General features: G+C 42.5%; 1 protein-coding gene across 1 annotated transcript; it reads right to left on the reverse strand.

The window, feature by feature from the left end:
• Nucleotides 1-821: 821 nt before the first annotated feature.
• Nucleotides 822-15,700, reverse strand: cdh15 (cadherin 15, type 1, M-cadherin (myotubule)). The gene is made up of 14 exons (XM_068730674.1): nt 15,508-15,700; nt 8,282-8,437; nt 7,269-7,424; nt 6,594-6,738; nt 5,593-5,774; nt 5,379-5,507; nt 5,097-5,279; nt 4,170-4,414; nt 3,946-4,082; nt 3,557-3,787; nt 3,229-3,468; nt 2,563-2,711; nt 2,250-2,441; nt 822-1,635 (listed from the first exon to the last, which is right to left on the reverse strand). The coding sequence occupies exons 1-14, from the start codon at nt 15,556-15,558 to the stop codon at nt 1,435-1,437; spliced, it is 2,397 nt and encodes a 798-aa protein (XP_068586775.1). The 5' UTR covers nt 15,559-15,700; the 3' UTR covers nt 822-1,434.
• Nucleotides 15,701-23,465: the final 7,765 nt, after the last annotated feature.

A 23,465-nucleotide genomic window follows, 5' to 3' on the forward strand; every position in this document is an offset into this window, starting at 1 on the left:
AGCAGACCAGATAATCTGTCTTCTCATAGTCTGAGAGTGTCGTTTGGGTGCTTTTTTGAAAACTCCAAGCAGGCCTTTGTGAGCAGCAGGCCTTTCATTTAGGAGAAGCTTCTGTGACATAAAGCCCAGATCAGCGGAGGGCTGCAGTGATGGCTGTCTCTCTTGAGCTTAGCCAGAAAGGCCGTAGGGTTCTTGGTCACCTCTCTTATCAAGGCCCTTCTCCTCCTCCGGGCGGCCAGCTCAAGGAAGAGTTCTGGTTGTTACAAACTTCTTTTGTGCAGGAATCATGGAGGCCACTGTGCTTTTGGGAACCTTCAATGCAGGAGAAAATGTTTCGCTGCCTCCCCCAGATCTATGCCTCGACACAGTCCGTGTCTCTGCGCTCTACAGAGGGTTCCTTCAACCTCTTGACTTGGTTTATGCTCTGATGCAGTGTCTGCTGTGAGACCTTATATAAACAGGTGTGTTCAAATCATGTACAATCAGTTGAATTGACCACAGGTGAACTCCAATCAAGCTGTGGAAACATGTCAATGATGATCAGGCCCCTGAGCTAAGTGCCATGGCAAAAGATGTGATTACGTTAACGTGATATTTCAGTATTTTCTTTTCAAAAACATTTGCAAAACTTGTCCTGTTTTCCTTTTTCGTTAAAGAGTATTGGGTGTAGATTGATGAAGGAAAAATGGGTTTAAACATTTTTATGTATATGTGTAAGAATGAATTATGTGTAAACCTGGTGCAGCCTGTGAAGAGGGTCACAACAATACACACACTAAATAAAAGATTTACATTTATTATTAGACACCTGTAAACTCTAAACAAAAAAAAAAAACACCATTCAAAGTCCACCCCTCCAATCAATTTGATTACAGAATATTGTTTTGTACAATTTGTTTTGTTGTGAAATATTTTTTTACAAACATAGGCTGGAATGGAGGAAAAGAAAAACAAACAAAATGAATATCAAAGTAAATTTACCTTATAAAATAATCACTTATATAAAAAGAATACATAAAGATTTTTTTTTTTATACCTCAGGCTTGTTATGTGCATCATTACTGAGCAAGTGTGAGGATAAACATAACCAGACATGGACAATCATTTCAACAGTCTGTGTGCCTTGTAGCAATGCACAGCTTCTTTCCTCGTGGCGGATCACGTCAACTCACGATTTTACTGTCTCATTTACTTTCCTCGACCTCACCACAAAACTTTGCAACGAGCCATTTTTGTTGTGTCCAAATGATCCTCAATATAACCTAAGGCACAAAAAAATTAGGGCCCATGGTTTCACACAGCATTTATTTCTTTCTTTAGCACAATCTCATCCTGGACTAAAATCTTTTCAAATGTGTGCAGAAAACCCCCTGATCTGTGTCCCTGACTGGTGGAGAGGCACACAGGTCTTCTTTCTGTGGGGTGCTGTCCACCTTAACGCGGGTCGTACATGTTGGCCAGTTTCTGAAAGCGTGGTCCCCAGTCGTTGAGGTAGTCGTAGTCCTGGTCTCCATCAGAGCTGCTTGAAGCAATGGAGCTGAGACTGCCTGCCAGAGAGCCCTCTCCCTCATAGTCATAGATCAGGGCTGTGTCGTATGGAGGCACATTGGGGTCGTTGTCTGCAGCCTCCAGGCCCTGAAGGAAGAAAAAGTACAAGCTTTTTAAGTTGATGTAGTCACACAGCCCCCTCTAGAGTAAAAAAAAGGTGTATTACAACTTAATATATAGTGCGCTGCAAGACCTGAAAACAGATTTTGATGTGTAAAATCAGTGATGTTGCCTCTAAGTATATGCACACATATGGCAGAAGAGTTTGACCAACACACACACTTCTTTGCTATTAGCTGAACTTAGCCAAAGTTCCCAAACTCCCCCAAAAGATGCTCCATGACTAAGATGATGCATTAAAAGCTCCGCCAGTAATTTGAAATGATATACACTTCCTGTCTCCTAAGTGGGCGTGGTCATGGCGCGACCACGATATTTTATTTTGAAAACATGGTGTATTTACACAGCTAAAAACCATATTTAGCATTACGAAAATGAGTTAGACGGAACGTTTGCAGATGTTGGTTGCCGGATCTCGCCAGAGTGTGTCCGTCTATCAGGCCTGTTGATTACTTTAAGTGATTTTGATAGAAAGGTCATGATTTGTACTTTGCTTTTAGGGATGGGTATACCCTTTAAGATAACTTTACATAATAGTCTGAGATTTCGGAGTATGTTTAGTCACGGAAGAAGCGTCTCACATCATTGATGTAGTCCTCGATATCAGTGGGATCCGCTGGAGGCCTCCGTGGGTAGATGGGTGAGGGCAGGTTATGCGGGGCGTCCCTCCTGAGGGGCTGCTTGCCTCGAGGGACACCACACCCTGGGTAGTAGGACCCCGGGGTCGAAGGTGCATCGTGGGGATTCCACAGCAGGTCGATGTTAAAGGCGTTCTGCACGGTTAGAGGAAGAAGCTACAGATTCTGCATGTACTTTCAGGATGCAGTGAAAACGTGCATAAACTGGACCACAGGATCGTCCAGGCCTCTTGACTCATGACCTGTGCAGCCTTACCTCGTCCTCCTCACCCCCGCCTTGCTCATCATAGTTGAAGACATTGTCACGAATGTCATCTTCGGATTCCCCGACTAGCAGACCTGCTCCTTTCTTGATATGGTGGCGTCTCCCGCAGGTGGTCACCGCCACAGCCAGGAGGAGCAGCACTGCGATCCAACAGAGGGAAACCACGAAGAGCTGTTAATCATTGTGTGTACGATTATAGGGCTTCAGCTAACGATTATTTTCATTATCAATTTATCTGCTGATTTATCATTTAGTCAATAAAATCTCAGAAAAAAGTGAAAAATGTCAATCCAAAGTCCAAAGTCACAATCGATAAAGAACCCCAACTGAAAAAAACAAAACATTTTCATATCTGACAGGTTGAAAACAGCAATCTTATGGGATTTTTGCTTTAAAAAACTGATACTCTATTTTTTAGTGCATGATATGATCTAGACAAGGTATTCAAGTTCCAAAATGGGTTCTCTAACATATTTGCATGAAGCCTCACTATGGGTTCTGTCTATCAAACTGCAGATGGCATAGTGAATATTTGTAAAATGAACTCCAAGTCATTTATTTCAACTGAAAATATCTGAGGTCCTGTTTGCTTTATTCTTGTTTAGCGAAAAAAGAAAAAAAGTATTTGAAGACTGGACGATTCAAGACGACACTTACACAGTAGGAGTGCAATGCTGGCCATGATGATGATGAGAGCGATGAAGCTGATTCCCATACTGGAGCCGAGCACAGCCCCCGCCTCAGACTTACAATCTCCAAAGGAGTCACAGACACACACGGTGACGTTGACCTGAGCATAAGCGCTCAGAACTGGGCTGCCGTAGTCGGACACAAACACTGTGACCGCGTACTCTCCTGCCTGCAGCTCTTCGAGGGGCAGAAGCACCGCATGAGTATCTGAAGAGGGAAAGAGAGTAGCGTGAGGTTCGGAGATTCATGCAAACCCCCTCTCACTCCAGCCTCACCCCCAATGCTCTTTCCTTACCGTTGACTTGATTAACGGTCCAGTTGATCGACAGGTCATCGGGCATCTCGAAGGTGAAGGGCGCAGCGTGGGGAGGGAGGTCTTCATCCACAGCCGTCAGGACCAGACCGGAACGCCTGCGGCCTGCGCCTCGACACACAGTGCCGCTCAGAGGGAAGAGCTGAGGGGGGAAGTCGTTGGTCTCCTTCAGTGTGATGGCCACTGTGGCCGTGGTCGACACACCACCAGCATCTACACAGGAGAACACAAATGCACAGCTTTAGCCTTTGTCACAACACTTGTCTTTGACTGTTTGTCTTTCTGAAAAGTGCAAACAAGTCATTTTAGTTTTTATGAAGAGGTGCAGAGGTGAAGAACCTGTCATGTGTGGTAAGCATATATAAACTGACCTGTAACTTTGACAACAGCTTTGTAGATATTGTTTCTAACGTTTGGAGATCGCATGTTAAAGGTTCTCTTGGCAGTAATGTCTCCCGTGTCTCTGTTGATCTCCAGCCACCTCTCCGGATCTCTGCTAATCTCATACCTGCCACAGAGAGCAGAGTTACAGCTATTAACTGTCCAATTACTTTTCTCAAATTCATAAAAGCACAAAAAATACTCTGCATCGTACCTCAGGTCAGAATTATCAGGGTCAAAGGCAATATTGCTTTTCAGTAACGTCCCAGGAACCACAGACTCAGGGACCACGATCTGTATGGGGTCCTCCCTGAAAAGTGGAGCTTCATTCTCGTTCACGACGGTCACCACCACCGTAGCGCTGCTTACTGGGAGGTTGGGAGCCTTGTTGCTCAGGCGATTGACATTTTCCACCGTCAGAATCAGGACGTGCTCATCCTGGGCTTCATAATCCAGAGGCTGCAGGACAAAACAGAGCAGAGAAGGCTGTTTGTGGAAGGAAACGTTGCACTGTGGTTGGATAATAAATCAGTTACCAACACATAGGAAAAGTCAAATAAGCAATTTTGTCTCAGTAACTTGTAGTTTAAAACTCAATAATAAACCCAATAGAGAGTGTTGTTCAGTTACAGTATATCTGAGGCCCTCCAAGCACGTTTTGACTTTAAAGGGCAAACCACCCATTCTGAAAATTCAGATTATTGTTACTGAACAGATCAGTCAGTAGGTTTTCCATATAGAAACTCTATGGGTAGAAAAAGACGATACTTTGACTAAGATATGCATCACAACTTTGCATAGTACGTTCCAGAAAACCTAAAATGATTAGGAAATAATGGACCCGTAATGTATAGCATTACCACAACCACTTCCCTGAGCCATACCCTTAGTTTGTCAGACTTTTTTTTGCATGTCTGCAGTGAAGAATATGGTAAAATGACAAACCAGATTAAAGATAAAATAGGGACTCGTGAGGTCAGGGTGAGGAACAAAGCTGAGAGAAATCATTTGTTTTCTTATCCACTTACATTTGTCAGTGGGACTTTGGATGCATGGCAAAAAATGTGTAATGCTCACTCAAAAATGATTCCCAACTCCTCCCTCAAACTCTTCCAGTTAACAGCAGATCAGCAGACTGTACCTTCACCACTGTCAGAACGCCCTCATTGCTGCCGGGATCCGTACTGATGGCGAAGTTGCCTTCAGGGTCGTTGGAAATGAAGTACTTGGCCTCCCAGTTACCCGCTCCACGATCATCTCTGTCTGTCACATTCACTCGGCCAATCTCATAGTCCTTCCTGTTCTCCACCGCTGACATACTGTACTACAACGGCCACACACAAAACACAGATCAAAAGTTTCAACATCCAACTAAGCACTAAAGTGAAAATATCCCTGACACATGTTGTCGGCTGAGACTCACCGAGGTGGGGCTGAACTGCGGGGCGTGGTTGTTGATATCAGAAACGTGTATGACTGCCACACCTTCACTTGTTAGTCCCATGCCCCCCATATCAGCAACCAGCAGTTTTAATCTGAAACTTTTCACCACCTAAGACAGAGCATGGCACATATCAGTGAAATGAACCATACTATAACGATCTGCAAAAAAATCTGAACGTTAACCTGAGTTTTACCTCTCGGTCCAGACCCACATCTCTGGTGTAGATGGCTCCCGTCTCGTTGTTGATACCAAACATAGTCTTGGTAACAGCGTTGGCCGGGATGCTCTCCTGGCCAATGATAGAGTAGCTCAGATAAGCGTTTTCTGTCATTGGGTCATCTGCATCAGTGGCCGACACTGACATCACCGAGGTGCCTGTCAAAAATAATTGAAAGCTTCGGTCAGCTGGATGATTCATACGTGACCTGTGTGCTAAGGCTGCAGTAAAAACATGTAAAAAGTAAAACATACTATTCTTAGAATGGAATGGATGTGCATCTATGAAAGCAATTTACTAACTTGGTTCACATGCAAATCATTTTATGTTAGTTGTGATCTTCTGCTGTTGTCTAAGTGATACCATGATCTGCATTCAAGAACAGGACAACTGTGCAGCCACTGATAAATATCATCTAGGATTTCAGTATTTCACTTAGAGCAGAAAACAAGCTGTGAACACAACACTGACATATTTAATGTAAGTTGATTTGGCAAACAGTTGCTTATTTACACATGTAAGTCTAACTTTCACACTCCCTTTTAGCTCCGGTCTGAGCTTTACCAACTCCTGAAGGAAGATATCTAACTGTGTCTGTCTGCTGTTTTGGTGCTGGGCAGGTCAGACTTTAGAGCTTTCTGCTGCAACTGCAAATTATGCTTATGAGAGCGGCAAAACCAAAACAGTGAGCTGAAAGATTTTAAAATGCTCTGCAGAGTTCAGGAATCGGGTGACAATTATCTGTCCATTGATAATATAAAAATATTGATTATAGCAGCTCTAAACTGTTTAAAGGGCAATTTCAATGACTGAAACAAACAGAAAGTATGGGGGAAAGTTCTATACTTCAGTCAAAGCTACTTTATAAACTTTTGAAGCAACTTCAGGAAGAAAATTATAAAGAATTGAATGACTTTTTGGAACATCGTGGCTCAAGACGATACGTTTGTAATGCAGTACGTTATAAATGGATGTACCTGGGACTGAGAACTCAGAGACAGCGCCACCAAACTGGCTCTGGGTGAAGGCGGGTCTGTTGTCGTTCTGATCCAGCACCACTATCTCTATGGTGGTAGGATTCTCTAGTCTCTCTCCACTGGGGGACAGCGCAAAGGCTTTCAGCTACACACACACACACACACACACACACACACACACACACACACACACACACACACACACACAACAGACAGACAAAAGTCAATGCTAGTGAAAAAAAAGAAAAATTGAGATTGTAGTTTCTTACTATTACCACAAATCTCATGCGTTCCATTTAGGAAAACATCCAACTCTCCTGGTGACTGTGGGTATTTGTGGTGCCTGTACTCAACATGTGCTGGAAATAGCGTAAAGAAATGTGCAGGAGGTTTGGTTCGACATAACAGGTTGCATCACAGTCATCTGGTCTGAAACCCTCTGAAGTCTCTCCCAAGATTCCCATAAAGGACCCTTGGAAACTGACCTCTGCCTGTTTATACTAGTTGTGAGACATTGATATATGCTTTAAGACAAAAACATGGACCTAAGCTTCGAAACACATTGTGCAAGGTCTTATTGATTGCACTGTGGCTTGTGTTAAGTACTTGTGCTTGATGGCACATTTTAAGTGTCTGGGTGATTAAATAATGTTAGTCCCACAAATGCTCTCTCACCGTGAAGCTGTTGTATCTCTCTCTGTCCAGCGGCCGCTTGCTCCTGATTACTCCTGTTTTATCATCGATCTCAAACAGATTCTTGGGCTGCTGGTCCACCCCCGGCCCCTCTAACTTGTAGATCACCTCACCTGTAAAGATTTTGTCCGATTTGATCTAGACAGAGAGAGGAGATAAAGTTGGTGATCATCACAACCTCATGGAACGGTGAGGGGGGGGGGGATTTTAAACCGTATGTCGTAACACCAGATGTGAGTGTGCTGACAGTTAAGGACCTTGAGACAAGCGTGTTTAAACTCACAGGGTCTATATTTCATGCATTTTACATATGGTTTACGCTGCCTTTTTATCACCATGTAAAAAAGAGGCTGTATATTTCTCCTTGTACGGTAGGATTTACACATTAACTGGTCGCCTGTGACAGCATTAACACAACATTACATTTCACAAGTCTTTTAACTTAGACACTGGTCTCTGCCATATGTGATCATCTGTGATGAAGAATTACGATCAGCACTGCATGGCTGTACAGCGCTGTGTTTAACTGGATCCAGTGTCGTATAGCTCCATACGGTCAGTCAGCCACCAGCTCTTTGCATTTCCATGATGAGGTTTAATTTTCATCATAGTCTATGTATTATTATAACTTGCATTATGTATATTTATTGTAAGGATTAATTGAACAGGGTGTTTGTTGGCTATATGCATGCTGCAAACAAAAATATTCATTGTATTGGGAGAAATATCTGTATTAGCTTAAGATAAACGCCTGAATACATTTTTGCATAAAATGAGGACTGTGGATTCTGTTCCCCATCACTTACATTAAAAGCAAATGTGGAGGGGATCTTTTACTGTCCAGTGTAACCCAGAGGAAGTGAAGCAAGCAATTTAGACAGACTTGGCAAATTGTGAACCCATATGTTAAGAACCATTTATACCAGAAAATGACAAAGCAGTTATCCAGTGATGAAATTCTGCTGTGAAAAGCTATGCTTTGACATTTTTTTTACCTGGACAAGGTCTTCAGGAACCTGCTTGCTATTCTCCAGCACTCTGATTGGAGGGATGATCCAGTCCCTCTTCACCCTGACCACTCCCTTTCCTTGATTCCTCCATGGGTAAAGGAACTCTTCTTCTCTGTGATGAGGTTCTGCAGAGCTCCACACCTGAAGGAAAACAAGAACAGCGTGAAACTCACAGAAGAAAGTCACAGGAACAGTCAGACATGAAGTATATGTTTTGGTTCCAGTAATTCTCCCTCATGTAGGACAAATTAGGTCATTATAGATATTTGCAGCTGTTTAAAAAGAGTCTCCCTCAGCGCTATGACATTCCCAGTGGTCTGCTGGAATGGCTGTATGCTGGCTGTAGCGCTGAGGCTGTCTGTAATGTGGAATTAATGGGATTGTGCAGGGCATAAGGGGTGCAGGCCCACAGCTTCAGGTTTCACTCACTAATACATGTCTTTGTCAGCTTCCTTTGATCCGTGTGCAAATTCATCTCAGGACGAGGAAACACAAACACCCACACTCATTTCACAAGCCCTCATTCACCGCATTGCTGTCTTGACCATGTTCTCTCTCACACACACACACACACACACACACACACACACACACACACACACACACACACACACACACACACACACACAACAGCTGTCGACTATGGATTTAGATCCTGTGCTTTCCCACCCGCATTCCCGCTCACACTCACAAATTCCCCTTTATGCTCAGCTCTGCACCTGACTGGGAGTTTGGGATCACCTTACGGATCTGCTCCGCTGTAGGAATTCCACAGACACACTCATATACACGCTTTCTCACACACGCACACACACGCACACACACAGGCTGATATAGTACATGCATGTGCATCAACAAAACACCCACCCACTCATGCGTATACATTTCCGTTAGTTGCTTCCTCTTTCTCTGTGGGAATTCACCGGATTCAGCACGACTTCCCATATGTTTAACAGCTCAAAGGCATACTCCATAGAAGTAGAGATACATGTAGATGTACTTGCCAAAAAGCTTAGCCTGTAAAACATTCTAATATAACTAAATCTTGATGGACAACCTGTTTTAGTAATACATAACCCAAATACTGGATAGAGGATAAATATGTGAGTATTTTGTGAATGGCCTGTGATCCCTGTCTTGTCTCTGGGGCCGGTGATGTGATATACTGATCCTTCGGCATGCTGCTGGACAGTGCAGGGAGGAATGGCAACCATGGCTGGCATCTGCTGGCCAAGTGAGGCTGGAGGGCAGGCTAATCTGGGACTGTTCTATAGTCTCGACCCCTACAAATTTAACTTTTTGTAGCCATCGTCATCTCCACCCTCACACTGGTGTTTACACTCACATTCCAGCAGTGCGTGTCACCCGCACAAATTCATCCTTGTAGCCATCTACTTCCATACTTAAGACATCTGCATAAATGAGCTCTCATGGCATTGCATTCATTCTGCATTGTCACTTAACCTCAACATCAATAACAGCTGCATCCCGGTTGTATTTCCAAGTATAGCACTTTCTAAGTTTGCCTGATTTGCGGCCACTTTGGCCTACATGAGCACCTGTTTCTCACTTTGAGAACGCACACTCAGCGAGATGCAGACCGCAGACCAGTGTGAGCTTCAAAGCAAGTTCATCCAATTTAAAAACACATCGCACAACTCTTCTCCCGTGTGCCATGCTTTAGACGCCAAGTAGGACATTTAGGATGAATGTGTTAAGATTAGCCACAGATTGACTTTAACATTAGAGTAATCCATTAACCTGAAGGGATGGAAGAGACTTGAGTATACTGTGTAAAAATGAAATATGTTGAGAATGTACTACTTTGTATTTAACAAGAAATCACAGTCATGGTAGTTGTGCTTTTAGGCTGTACAAACTTCTGATACATCTTAGGTCAGTGTGTCAGCGTGCTAAAATTTCTAATAAGCACTACTAAAGCTGAGAATGATGGGAAATCATTAGTTTTGCAGAAATAAACCAAAGTATTGGACCAAAAAACGTTTGACCTGGTGATGGCCCTAGAGGATAAGGGACCACCAAAGTTATTACAATTCACCCTGAAGACTTTGTGAATTTGTATATTAAATTTCATTACAGTCCATTCAATACTCAGTGGAGACATTTTACTCAAAACTACAAACGTTAACCTCAGGGTGCCGCTGGAGGAAAAGTCAGAGGATCACCAAAGTCATTAGGATACATAATCTGGGAATCATGAACGTCTGTAACAAATTGAATGGCAATCTATCCCATTGTTGACAAAACATGTCACTACAGTAGAAAACATAAATGTCAACCTATTGGTGGAACTAGTGGAAAAGTAGGATTTATGAATATTTATACAAAATTTAATATAAATTCATCCAATAGATATTTTTGATATCTTTTTTGTATTCATGTCTTGAATTTCTCTTGTGAATTTCTGTATTCACAAGGAGTAAATATCTTTAGTATTCTGTGAAAACTTTAATATGATGATGGTCGTGGATCTATGCATCACACAACTGATCAATGGACCATACAAGCTCAGACACCATCCTGATGAATGCAAGAAATACACAGAACGTTTGGTCAATAAAGCATTAATTACAGGAGTTAAAGTTCTGCTACATGTTTTTAAGTTTGATGGACTAATGTGACCACCTTCACGGTTGCAGTAAGGCTGAAGGAAACCACAATGCCGTGTTAGAGCTTTTCCAAATTACAAAACATTAACAGTTTACAATACAACAACATTTTCTTAATTTGCACACTTCTTTTTCACGCAGTGTCTTGTTCTGAACCTTCAATCTGAGCTAAAAATGACTCTGTGTTTTGGATTCTGGCTCCACTAAGTATCTCCGACTGTTCTAATGTTTTTACCAGACCAGGATGCAGTAACACCAAAGTGTCATGTTGCCAATTAGACCAGTGAGTGCCTTTTTTCTGACAGGCAGAGCAAGGACACCACACACAGATGAACTGTTTTAGAAGCTTTTCCCAGATACTTTTACAGCTTGGCCTTTCACCTCGCGCCCTCACAGAAGTATGGACAGCTTGTTTGGGGGCGATATTGCCCTCTCAGAAGAACCGTTAAGCACTCTGTTTGAGTGTTTACTTTACGGAGCTCTGATGTCGGCTTTGCAGAACAAAAGTCTACTGTCACATTACACAACAGTATTCTGGTTTATTTAAATCAAGAGATGTGCACTAAATGCCTTCCGTATCATAGTCAGTGTACTTAGGTTTTGAATCTGCCCTTTTTATTTATTTATAGGAGACGATTGGTAATGATGAGCTTGAAATTTTACAAATTATACCGGTTTGTCAGGCTTGCTGTCACATTTTCATCTGCCATCTAGTAACATTTATGTATTGATAAAAGCACCTCCTCTGAGAAAATCTACTGTAGCTGTGTAGAGGAGTATATATCACTTTTTGTCTCTGTACCAAGTCTCTGTTGGCCGGAGTGTCTCCTCACCAGACATGTTTGAGGGGAACAGTCGTTCAAATAGCTCAAGACCTCTTGTCCAGCCGAAAAGTAATGCCTGCAACATTCCTGGCGGTCCCTTTGGCCACGAGGCTAGAGGTCGCACAGGTGTCCCTCTGGTCACTTCTGTTACTGGACATTCAACCAGTCAGTCACCAACAGTACTGGTCCCACACCCCTAATCTCTGCTAAATCATGACTGCCTGGCATGGGTATAGACACTCTATTTATGGTGCCACTACTAGTGTGAGTCCCCCTCAGAGCAGATCTCTGAGCTCTAGTAATGCTGAGCAAGGTTATAATATTAATTACTAACTACCAATAAAGTAGGAACATACAGTATGTTACAATAAAAAAAATAAAATAAAGAAATTTAGAGAAAAATGTCAATGGAAAAGGGGGTTTAAGGTGTAAATAGAAACAAGTACAAATTCAAAAGTAATATCTTTACAGATTCAAAAACATGCTTTGACTGTGTTTTTGTGGCGATTGCCTTTTAAACACCTCTACATGAGTTAATTAACTTATTCATGGGGGATATAAAATGTGAAAAACCCATCATAACATTGCTGCTTATTCGTGTGCATGGCCTCTTAAACAACAACTGTCATCACTTGGACTTCTGTGTCTCAGTCCATAAAAATAATGAGGTGAAAAAAGGAAAGGACTTCACTGTTCTGACTATCTTTAATGATCTGGAAGTTGCCTCTCAACCCTTTGCTCCCTCTGAAACTCTAGTCAGTGTAAAACAGCCTACAGGTATCCACACCCAGCAGGACCTGTGATTCGGACTCTAAATCCTCTGACTGATTGTTTCCGACGAGTGAGACCTCTGCGGCAGCTGGCCGCTGCTACAGACTCTTGATTTGTACCCGATTTCATGGTTCAGAAACGGCCCACTCCTCTTTCCACGAGGGGGATTACAGAGCGGGACAAATGGCATCACGTATGCATCTGGGAACAGCTGTGGCTGCTGCTCACTCCTCAACACAACACACACCCAGCAGGCCAGTTCAAAACAACACCAGCTCACTGCAAATTAAAAGAGAACAACTGAAAGCTATCAGGTTACACTGATCGAAGTCTTTGGATTGGATTGACAGCTGGTGATCGTTAAATTAATTGAAACAAAAGAAAAAAGTAACACATTTTGGCCACCTGCAACCTACAAAAACATTGTGTGCAGATACAGCAGGTAAAAGCACAACTAATCTGGTTTATACAACTTTTGTTTAGCACGTAGCAATCTGTCCTCTTTCAACATGGAGAAAAATAGCGACTCAAGACTCTGTAAAAGGCCACTATTAATGATGAAGATTCAATCATCAAAGGAATACGCCACCAACCAGTGGCAGAAAACAAAATTAAAAAGGGCACCAGCTGCATGCACTGGGGGACCAGCGTGGAGAGAGTTTTATGGCATGTAGGGCAGCCAATATGGCACTGCATACTGTTTTCTCCACTTAGGAGTGCCAATTAGTGCACTTCATCATGTTTTCTCCACCGGAAGGACACACCAGAGACCACTTCATCATGTTTTCTCCATCAGAAGGACACACCAGAGACCACTTCATCATGTTTTCTCCACCGGAAGGACACACCAGAGACCACTTCATCATGTTTTCTCCATCAGAAGGACACACCAGAGACCACTTCATCATGTTTTATCCACTGGAAGGACACACCAGAGACCACTTCATCATGTTTTCTCCACTGGAAGGACACACCAGAGACCACTTCATCATGTTTTATCCACTGGAAGGACACACCAGAGACCACTTCATCATGTTTTCTCCACACCAGAGACCACTTCATCATGTTTTCTCCACTGGAAGGACACACCAGAGACCACTTCATCATGTTTTCTCCACTGGAAGGACACACCAGAGACCACTTCATCATGTTTTATCCACTGGAAGGACACACCAGAGACCACTTCATCATGTTTTCTCCACTGGAAGGACACACCAGAGACCACTTCATCATGTGTTCTCCACAACAGGGACATACAAGAGGGCACTTTTGCTATTTCTTTTGAACATTAAGGCACACGTTGCTCAACAGTCTTGAAAGGTAGCTTTGAAATGTTTATAGCTTGTTTATTAGTGGAGGCTTGGATTCACTGCAGTTTCAATGGATTGCAACGGCTCACCTGAACAAAGTGTATTAAGCATTGTATTGGTAAAGAGAGGACTGGTTGGAATGGATTTAGATGTTTTGATGCTGTTGTTTTTGCTGTGAGGTAGGGACACCATCCACTAATGCTGCTGTTCCATGTGAAAGAGTCAGGTATAAACTTCTCAGAGCCACCTTTCAAACCTCCTCTATTTCAAACTCAAAAGATAAGTGGGGCAGATTGATCGTATGTAATACAAAGTACAACACAGTTAACAAACTGCAAGAGTCCATTTTTGTTTATTTGGGTATCTTTGGCTTGTAACATCTTTGGCATTTGAAGATGCAATTTAACCCCATATCTGCCTCAGCACACAGAGCTTAAGTAGTTCTCCAATATCTGCATTCAGCCTGTGGACTGCTGGACCTTAAAGGTCATACTTCAGGGTTTACAGGTCTTTCAAGTCACACACAGGCTTATTTATTCATGTTTGTAGGAAAGGTCATGAGTACAATTATTAATAAGGTCCTGAAGTTTTGACCGAAACATCTTTTGTGTAATGTCATTAGGGGCTTAGGCCTCACTGTGACAAACTGCTTTTCTCCGTGTTTTTCCCATGTTCAGAAACACTTATTTTGATCGATTTTTTCCACCATAAATTAGCCAGAGAATATGAACATGAACCACAAAAGCAGAATACATTCACCATCAAGGCTTTCAACCACACAGATACTGAAAAGTCGCTGTAACTTTTAACAATCGACAAGGCCAGACACTTCCCTGATTGAGATCTGAATTATTCATTTCTAAGCATCTGCAACATTTACAATGAATTATAGAGCACATCATAGCAAGACTTCGCTCACGAATCACCGGAGCCAACTCACTCACCCACCCTCCCAACCTGGGCTCCATTACTTCTCCAAACAGAGAGAAAGACTGATGGTGGTTGGAAGTGCTGTTGGTAATATGTCAGTTTACATTGTCATCCATTTTAGATCTCATAATGGCGTCTGCTGACAGGGGCCACTAATGATGCCCCAAGCCCTGTGTACACATCTGGAGTCTCGTCCTCCTCAAAACACTTCATCACCCTCTTTACAAGCAGGATGAAATGTTTAGATCAGCCGCAACCTCTGATTGCAGAGCCAGTTTAATGCTTCTATTGCTGTGCTGTTTTGTTGAAAACATCACTCAGGTAAAAACATAAACTGTATATTTGAAGAGTGGGGCAGCTATAGGTTATACTCCAACCAAGATGACACTCTGAGTCTTGGGCTTGAGTCCTAAGGTAGGCTGAATCCATACAGCAAAGGGGAGGAGGGGGGGGGCGCTGTAGTTCAAGTGCAAGTGGAATACTTTTGAAGCAACCTAGCCAATCCATATAGGTTCATCACCTGTTGTGGCCATTTTCATAGCAATCAGAAATCCACTAACCCTATTGCTCAGACACCTGCGCTCTCAGCTCCTTTCTAGAGTCAAAAGTTAAACTAAATCAACAACTGAAGGTAATATTGTCGGCAAAACACAGAAAACGAACACAAAAAGTACTTCAACGCTCAACGTAAATCAACATATTTCGTTCCTTTTAGTCAACAGCAGCTATGAAGAGATTTTTCTTACCTGACAAAGCAGAGTTCCCAGCACACACACCATCAACATCCGTTCCACCATCCTCAGTACCTGCACTCAGAAGCTCAGCTTAGTATGAACAGACCTCTGGTGACTGAAAGATCTGAGGCTCCTCCACTAAGAACTGGGCTCCTGAGTGGCTCTACTGGGCAAAAAAAAGGCCAAACTCTCCAACCCTGAAACCTTCCCCACTCTTTCCTTCTCTCTATCCTCTTGCTGTCTCTCTCTCCCTCTTTTCCTCTCCCGGCGTTTGTCTCTCACGGCTCCTCCCTGTCCATAGCTGGGGTATGTATCACAGTCGTGGGGTAAGGGGTTAGAATTTCAGCAGCGGCCCTCCCATGTGCCCCAGCACATGTGCTGTCACTCACAGGCCGATGAGAGAAAGACAGAGACAGAGAGAGAGAGAGAGAGAGAGAGAGAGAGAGAGAGAGAGAGAGAGAGAGAGAGAGAGAGAGAGAGAGAGAGAGAGAGCGATGAAGAGAGAAGCAGGGCAGCTGTTGGTGGTGTAGACAGAAACACTGTCTACACCATTTAAAAGTAAGTAAGTAAGTGAACCGTAACGCTTTACAAAAGAATTGTGCTTTACAGAGAGACAAGAACATATGTAAAACACATACAGAGTAGAAAATATAGAATTATAAACAGGTTTTCGGTTTACAATGATGTCAAACAGAAAAGCAGAAACAGGAGCAAACAGAAACTGAAACCAGAGTGTTTGTAGAGCATATTTTTTCGTGGAAAGAAATACTCACTTATCAAACAATGAATGGATTAAAAAAAACAATTTTTCAGTCTATCGACTAATCAATCAATCGACTCAGCCTTACACTAAATTATTTTGTCACTCGCAAATACATCCAAAGCACAACTTTTTAAAATTCATACATGTTAATAAGCCACCACGACCGACCATTTCCAGTTTTTGTTCAAACTGAAAAACAGCCAATGATGTCAATCTAAGAAATAAATTGCCACAAACATCAATTCAACAGCTCCTTGACCACATTGAAGTCTTTTGATATCTGTTGCTGCCACACTGAGAGGAAACCAGAAATTGAAACATTTCGTTTACAGCCCTCACTACACTCCTGCCTTAAGTTTAGCACTTGTTTTCTTCTTAAATCCTTCTTGTCCGGATCAACCTTCATGACGTAACCTCGCTGCCCAGAGCGGTCTGTGTCGTGCCCTCACGCATTCAGAACATTCAGCCAGAACTCTTTGATCTGCTGCTATTTTGAACACTTGTGTCAAAGCAGATGATGAAGATCTATGGAGCTCAATGGGTGATGTCGAAGCAGAGGTTGGCACGTCTGCGATGCTTGAAATTTGGCGGAAACACCACCATGAGTGACGACGTACAAGTGTTTTAGTCGACCACCTCCGTTGCAAGAAGAGGTGGTTGTTGTCCAGAAACAGAGTGAGGAAGTTAGTGTTAATATGTTCTCAACCTGCAGGAAAGATGTGTTTGGCATTAGGAGACGGTGAGATCTCCGAAGTTCTACTTTCGACACCCTATCAGCAAGTCTGCCCTGATGGTCAAAGGTCGATACGGATCTTTAGAAAGTAAACAACTTCGAACAACGCTGGCGTCCCTCTCACCACAGAGACACTCCTTTACTTGAGGCACAGACACCTGTTCATGTTGAAAACCAATAGTGACGACTAACATTACAGTACTTACAGTACAAGACTTACATCACAGTTATAAACAAGGAATCAGCCACACAAATAAAACTCTCTGAGTTATGAATGCATGAGATACTGTTGATACTGCAGTCTAGAAACGCTCATGTTAGAAACTAGAGCAGTGAAATAAGTCAGTGCATTGGCATGGTGACTGTGCTGAGCGTGCTGAGTGGGTGTCGGCATGCGTCCATGTGTGTGTGTGTGTGTGTGTGTGGGTGTGTGTGTGTTCTGGTATAAAGGGGTGATTTTACAGCACCTGTCTCTGTCATTTTAGGCAGAGTCAGTTGGCAGGAGGCACCCTGATGTTTCTCTTCCTTCACCATGCACACACACACACACACGCACGCATGCACGCACGCACGCACGCACGCACGCACGCATACACACGCGCACACACACACACACACACACACACACACACACACACACACACACACACACACACACACACACACACAGGCTCTCAGGCCAGAGCACATGCACACATTTCATATGGTGCCAGAAGGATGTAACGCACCCATTGGCTAGTCTACACCAGTGTTTCTGTAAAAGGGATTCATGAGTGTGTCTTATAAATAAAACCAGTTTCAAAGATGATGCTGAAGTTCAAAAGATTACTGAAACCCTTTCTTAAACCCTGTCTGCAGAGCCAGAGACAGCGCTCTGCTGCCCACTGCTGGCAGCAACAACAACTCTCATTAACTCAGAAACATCAGTTGATTGATTACAGCGGGCGAAGCAGCCTATTAAAACTAACAGTGTACCAATGATGGAAACTACCATTAAAATATCCTGAGCTGAATTTTTTATCGCTACATTATTGAATCAAATACAATGCAATAGATTTTTGTTCACTTGGGAGCAGCAGAACAAGTTGTTCATGTAAACAAAACGTCAGTGGTGGAATGTAACTGAAATACTGTACTTATGTACAATTTGGAGGTACTTGTACTTTAATTGCTATAAACAGGTTCTGCATTCCAATACAGATCACAATCGGTAGGCAACGGGACAAGATTTTGGTATCGGAGATGTTCTGGTTTCCGTTTGTAGTTCGAGTGGTATTGACCAATCACAATCGAGCAGGCTTTGGCTGAATGCAGGAAAAAAGCAAAAGAGGAGATTCAGATCAAATATCAGATCAAGATTTGACAGGCAAAACATAGTAGTTTATAAAATATGACACATAGGAACAATGAATAGTTAAAAACTCTGTGAGTGTTACTGCATAATAAATATATTTACTTTTGATACTCAAATGTAATTTAGCTTTTGCTTGTACTTCTGTGACTTTACTTATTGTACTTGACTTTACTATTTACTTGTCTTCTCTTGTATAAAACCTTCCACAGTATATAAACTTGATTTCAGATTTGATTGGGATTGGTGTGCTGCAATGCCTTGAGCTCTCTAGGTCACTGTACTTGCTTGCTAGTAATGCAGCTATAGCTCATTTTCTGGTACTGCAGTTTAAGTCATTCAGGAAGACGTAATCAAGCGAGTGAGAGAGTTTTTTAGCCAAGTCAGTTAACAATTCAACGTATTTTACAGTTTGGACAATATCATTGCATATTTATGGATATTGCAAACTACACATGTTCATTACATAGGAAGAAAGATGACGTGCAAAAGCAGAATTTGTGCACCACACCACAATCACTGAGGACTCTGACCCACCAGTAGACGAAATGAGATGTTGAGTTTCAAAGGCTTTTTGGTGCAGGGTCCCACTGAGGCAATAATAGCTGAGAAGACTTGCGGTGCTCTTGGAGCTGCAGTTAGATTACTATTCACACTATTCCTCTGAACATACAGGTGGCTCGAAGCCCCACTGATCAGGAAATAGGGAACCCAACCTAGCTGTCTGGCTCACCGGGGAGACAGTAAGACAATTATTGATGACCGGAGGGGGGCAGAGGAAACCTGTACTTGGTTTTCACTCTATATCACTGGGTCCAATGACAGGGACAGTGGGGAACCATCTGGAAATCCACTATTATAGTCATATAATGTTATAAGTTCATCCGCTTTAAAAAAAAGAGCAAATAATATAAGACCTAAGTGTATAATATTATTTATAATTCTTAATCCTTTAAGGGTCGCTTCACTTTGAATGCTTCAGCTTGTGTCTCTTGATGAACGAGTAATTCAAACTTGTGTTGATAATTCAATACTTCATGCTAGTCTACTTTTGACCAATAAGGAAATACATTGGAAAACCCCTTCTACAGGACAGCTAATGCAACTCGACTTATTTATTATTTTATTTTAGGGTTATTATTACGGTTATATTTGCTTGCTTGCCACCTCGACAGGAAGTCAGTTCCAGTGCCAACAAAGTAATACAGGCTCTAAGCGGCTAATTGGGCCAAAGCTCTAACACCCTTTGAAGTGCATTGCAAAGCACTAATACTATTTCTGCATGTATAATGTAGAAACTTCCATCATTAGCCATCGATCGGCTGCCAAAACATTTGCCATAGTTGCAGTTTTGCAAAATGTTGCAAATTTGTTGAACAACATGTATCACACGTTAAAATAAAGTTTTGTTTTAAAAATACACTCATGTCCTGTCATATTTCATTTTTAGATTAAATTACCTGCAGTAAATGTTGCATTTTTCAGGAGCAGTTTGCATTGACGAGCAGAGAAACCGTAAAATGAGCCAGTTTATCATCTGTTGTCCCCGTACAGATGTTAAAAGGCTTCAGAGAAACTAAATGTATTACTTGAAGCTATGAAATTCTCTCAGTTACATCAAATTAACAGGGCAAAAAAAACTATTTTTATTTGGAAAATAACAAACCAAACAAATAAATAAAAAGCTAAAAGTAAGTAAGTATCTGTATCTGTTTTATCCCAGCATAGAACACGGGAGACTGAATAAGACATTACTTTGCATCAGTTTGTCAGTTTCGACTGTTGACTTCTATCCTGTTGACTTCTATCCTGTTGACTTCTATCCTGTGCCTTTGTTCATGACGGCAGCATTTTCTTTTCGCACCAAATGTTGTGACTCCAAACACCTGCAGAGGGCAGTGTTAGATCAGGTAAGCATTGAGCTGCAGAGGAGCGGAGAGACAGGAAACACATGAGACGTGAGTGTTTGTCTAATAAGAGATCCGTCTGAAGAATAGAACAAATAATGACCCTGAGGATGGAGGGCACAATACCAAGCAGAAGAACAACACTGACTCACAATGCAACACTGAGGCAGCAAAACATCAGACACTTTGCGTCATGCAGCAACTATACACCATATACAAAAATGATGATAATGGTCTCTGCATTATAGTCAGCTAATGAAATTGTTTTCTATAATGTCTCTGACCGTGTATTTGCCTTCAACTGATTTACATATCTGTAAATGTCGTTGCCAGTGCAGGAAAACAACAGCGACTGGAAAGCTTTGAAACAGCACAATGCAACGTTTCCCGAGGTGAGACTCTGAGAGCGGGAGGTGGTTGGGTTACTGCAGCTCTGCCTTCGCCCCAGTCAGCCTCCACCGTGGTGGGTTGCCAATTAGAGCCAACACATATGACACACTTGACTCCCCCGCTTGAACCATGGCTGGAGATAATAGGCCTCTTCCTGCAGCTCAATCGATGGCATACTGTCCCAGGGTAGATGTCTGCCTCAGTGTACACACACACGCACGCACGCACGCACACACACACACACACACACACACACACACACACACACACACACCCACGCCCACGCATGCACACACACACGCACGCACACACAAAAGTAACTCTTTCTTTCCCTCTCATCTGTCACAGAGTTAAATGTGAACTTACCGTTTCTTACACGGAAACACAAACACACACACACACACACACACACACACACACACAAAAGCTTTCCGCTCTTTCGTTCTCCTTTTTTTTTAAAACCATAAACAATAACTTCCAACTAAATTGACCTCATTATTCACAGTGAGATAAGAAACTAGTGCAACCCCCCCCCCCCCCCACTGATGCACAGTGAAGTTATGGGAACATAAATAGCTAATCCTTCTCCTTAGTGTGTTCATACGTCTAGGTAACCCCACAGGAGGAGTCCGGGCTGTGAGGGCACCTGAGTCATGGGGATTACAGACATTAGGGTAATGGATATCTGCTGTGAGCTGTAATAGGCAGACGCCTTGTGTGAACTTGCTCTCGGTAGTCCGTTCTCGACATTGTTGCTTCTGACTTGCATCTTGATTTGGTAGTTAGACCTTGGCTATCGATACTGCGGGGCCATAGCTGGCTAAGCAGGAGCATAAACATTGCATCAGTACAAATTCTTAGAGCTGTGTGTGATGCAAACCCACGCATATAACAGTATCCCCTCAGCGCTGAGCCTCTGATGCTCACTTTCTCTGGAAGAAATATGTGTGGAAGTGTGCGTTTCTGTGTGTCTCATTGTTTTTGTGTATGTAGTCGAAAAAGGAGCAAAGGGAGGAACGTTTGGGAGTCAGTGCTGCTCTTTGCATGGCCGGGGGAGGAGAGATGGAGAGAGGAGAAGCAGTTGAGAGGCGGAGAACTGCGGAGGAAGGCCTCTGCGTGGCTTTTTGGATGGGGGGGGGTAGCATCGAGGTGAGGGGTGGATGGGGACGGGTGTGGGGTGGGAGGTGGTTGACAGTTGTGTGCGTGCATGAGCCTAATCTGCCTCCATCAGCTGTCAGAGTCGGGGGGATGTCAGGGCTACCGGGGCTCCTGGTCCTCCCTCTCGCTCTCTCTCTGTCCCTCGCTCTCTTCACTGGCAATGTCATGTTGTCAGCCCACATATGCTTGTCTGCGGTGGCGGGGGGGTCGGGTGGAGGAGACATAGGCACATGGGCAGCCTCCGTCTTTTTCCTGTCGCTGTCGACACTTGTCTGCTTGCCTGATGTTGTTCCCTTTTAACCCCTCCAGCTCCCCCTGTCCTCTCTCCCTGCTGCTCTCCTCTCTGCGTGGAAAACATCAGAGACAGCGCTCAGTTGAGTCGAGAGTTAAACTCACAGGGCTTTTACTTCTGGCATGATTTTTGTCCCCCTGCCGCTCTCTGCTCACTTAACATCACAATAGATTTTGGAGCCTCTTTAATTCCTGGTGCTCACAACATTAAAAAACTATGATTGAACAACAGCATGTCATTCCAGTAACAGTGTCCATGTTAATTCAGAGACGTCGCTTAGATTATGTATTAGATTTGAGTCAGAGAGCTAATCTGAATTTCGATCTTTCAAAAAAGGTTGTTAATCAATATTTAATTCTGTTCTGATTTAAAAAATCCTTCGTGATATGCCACGTTCTTTAAAAAAATGTAAAATACTTGGAAATAAACATTCTTATTCTAACATTTTCGTCTTTTTCCAAATCCAAATAAGGATTGTAGCCGCAAATGAGGAGGTATTCTTTGCTCAATTTGTATAACAACATGAACCAAAATGAAAAATGTTCAGTTATACAGTATTGGTACATATACTAGTTTCTTTTCAATAGTGTATATTTTGGGTTAAAAATGTTTTTGTTTTTCTATAAATGGTTAGAAGAGTCTTAGAGGACTCTGGAAATAGAACAGCAGTAAGTGTTGTTAAGAGATCCTTGCAGAGTATTTGTTTTCTGGGAAAAAACAGATGTTTAGCTCTATGAAACGTAATGTGCTTTAAACGACCAACAAAATCCATTCAACACAATGTTTTACGATGGAGGCAGAAATCTTAAAACCTGGACAAATGAATACAAAGTCTATCTGCTTGGCTAGATAACATCTCTTATTGTTATAGTGTGAGTCCATCAAGCATTTTTACATTGTTATCATAAATCTAAAACAGTAAAATCCAATGTGCAGTGTTTTTTTTAACTCATAATTTTCTGCTATTTTGGGCATTTCATTCATTATTAATATTTAAAATATTAAAAATGTTTTTTTTATTTCAAGTAGTACGATGCCATTTGTTTGCATGATACAGGGATTTATCAATTATAGCTACAATGTGGTTTTCTTTGTCATTTCTTCTTTTAGGCTCAGCTGTACTGTATGCTATTTCTTTACTGTTCATTTTATGTAACTAAGACAATTTAATAGCTTTGAGTAATACATTTAGTTTCTATGGAGCCTTTGCATCTGAACAGGGACAACAGATTGTCTGAAAAATCAACCATTGGGCTCAAGTGTCGTGAGCAACGAGAGGCGCACATGCCAATAACAGCAGTCAAGCGTTTATATCTGTATGGGTAACGGTGCTCTCGCCCCAGTGACCTGCCCCTGGCACTTGCCACAGGGGGCTT

This window comes from Cebidichthys violaceus, unplaced genomic scaffold, assembly GCF_023349555.1.
Source record: "Cebidichthys violaceus isolate CVI_PGR_0920_01 unplaced genomic scaffold, fCebVio1.0.p SCAF_5, whole genome shotgun sequence".
Lineage (NCBI taxonomy): Eukaryota > Metazoa > Chordata > Actinopteri > Perciformes > Stichaeidae > Cebidichthys > Cebidichthys violaceus.

What these genes read in the sequence shown, in the direction of transcription:
- cdh15 (XM_068730674.1), bottom strand. Translation starts at nt 15,558, where the DNA reads ATGGTGGAACGGATGTTGATGGTGTGTGTGCTGGGAACTCTGCTTTGT. An exon ending in CTCTGAGTTCTCAGTCCCAG is followed by an intron (nt 5,775 to 6,593) that starts GTACATCCATTT and finishes TATTTTTGACAG; the next exon opens with GCACCTCGGTGATGTCAGTG. An exon ending in GCGTTCTGACAGTGGTGAAG is followed by an intron (nt 4,415 to 5,096) that starts GTACAGTCTGCT and finishes TTTGTCCTGCAG; the next exon opens with CCTCTGGATTATGAAGCCCA.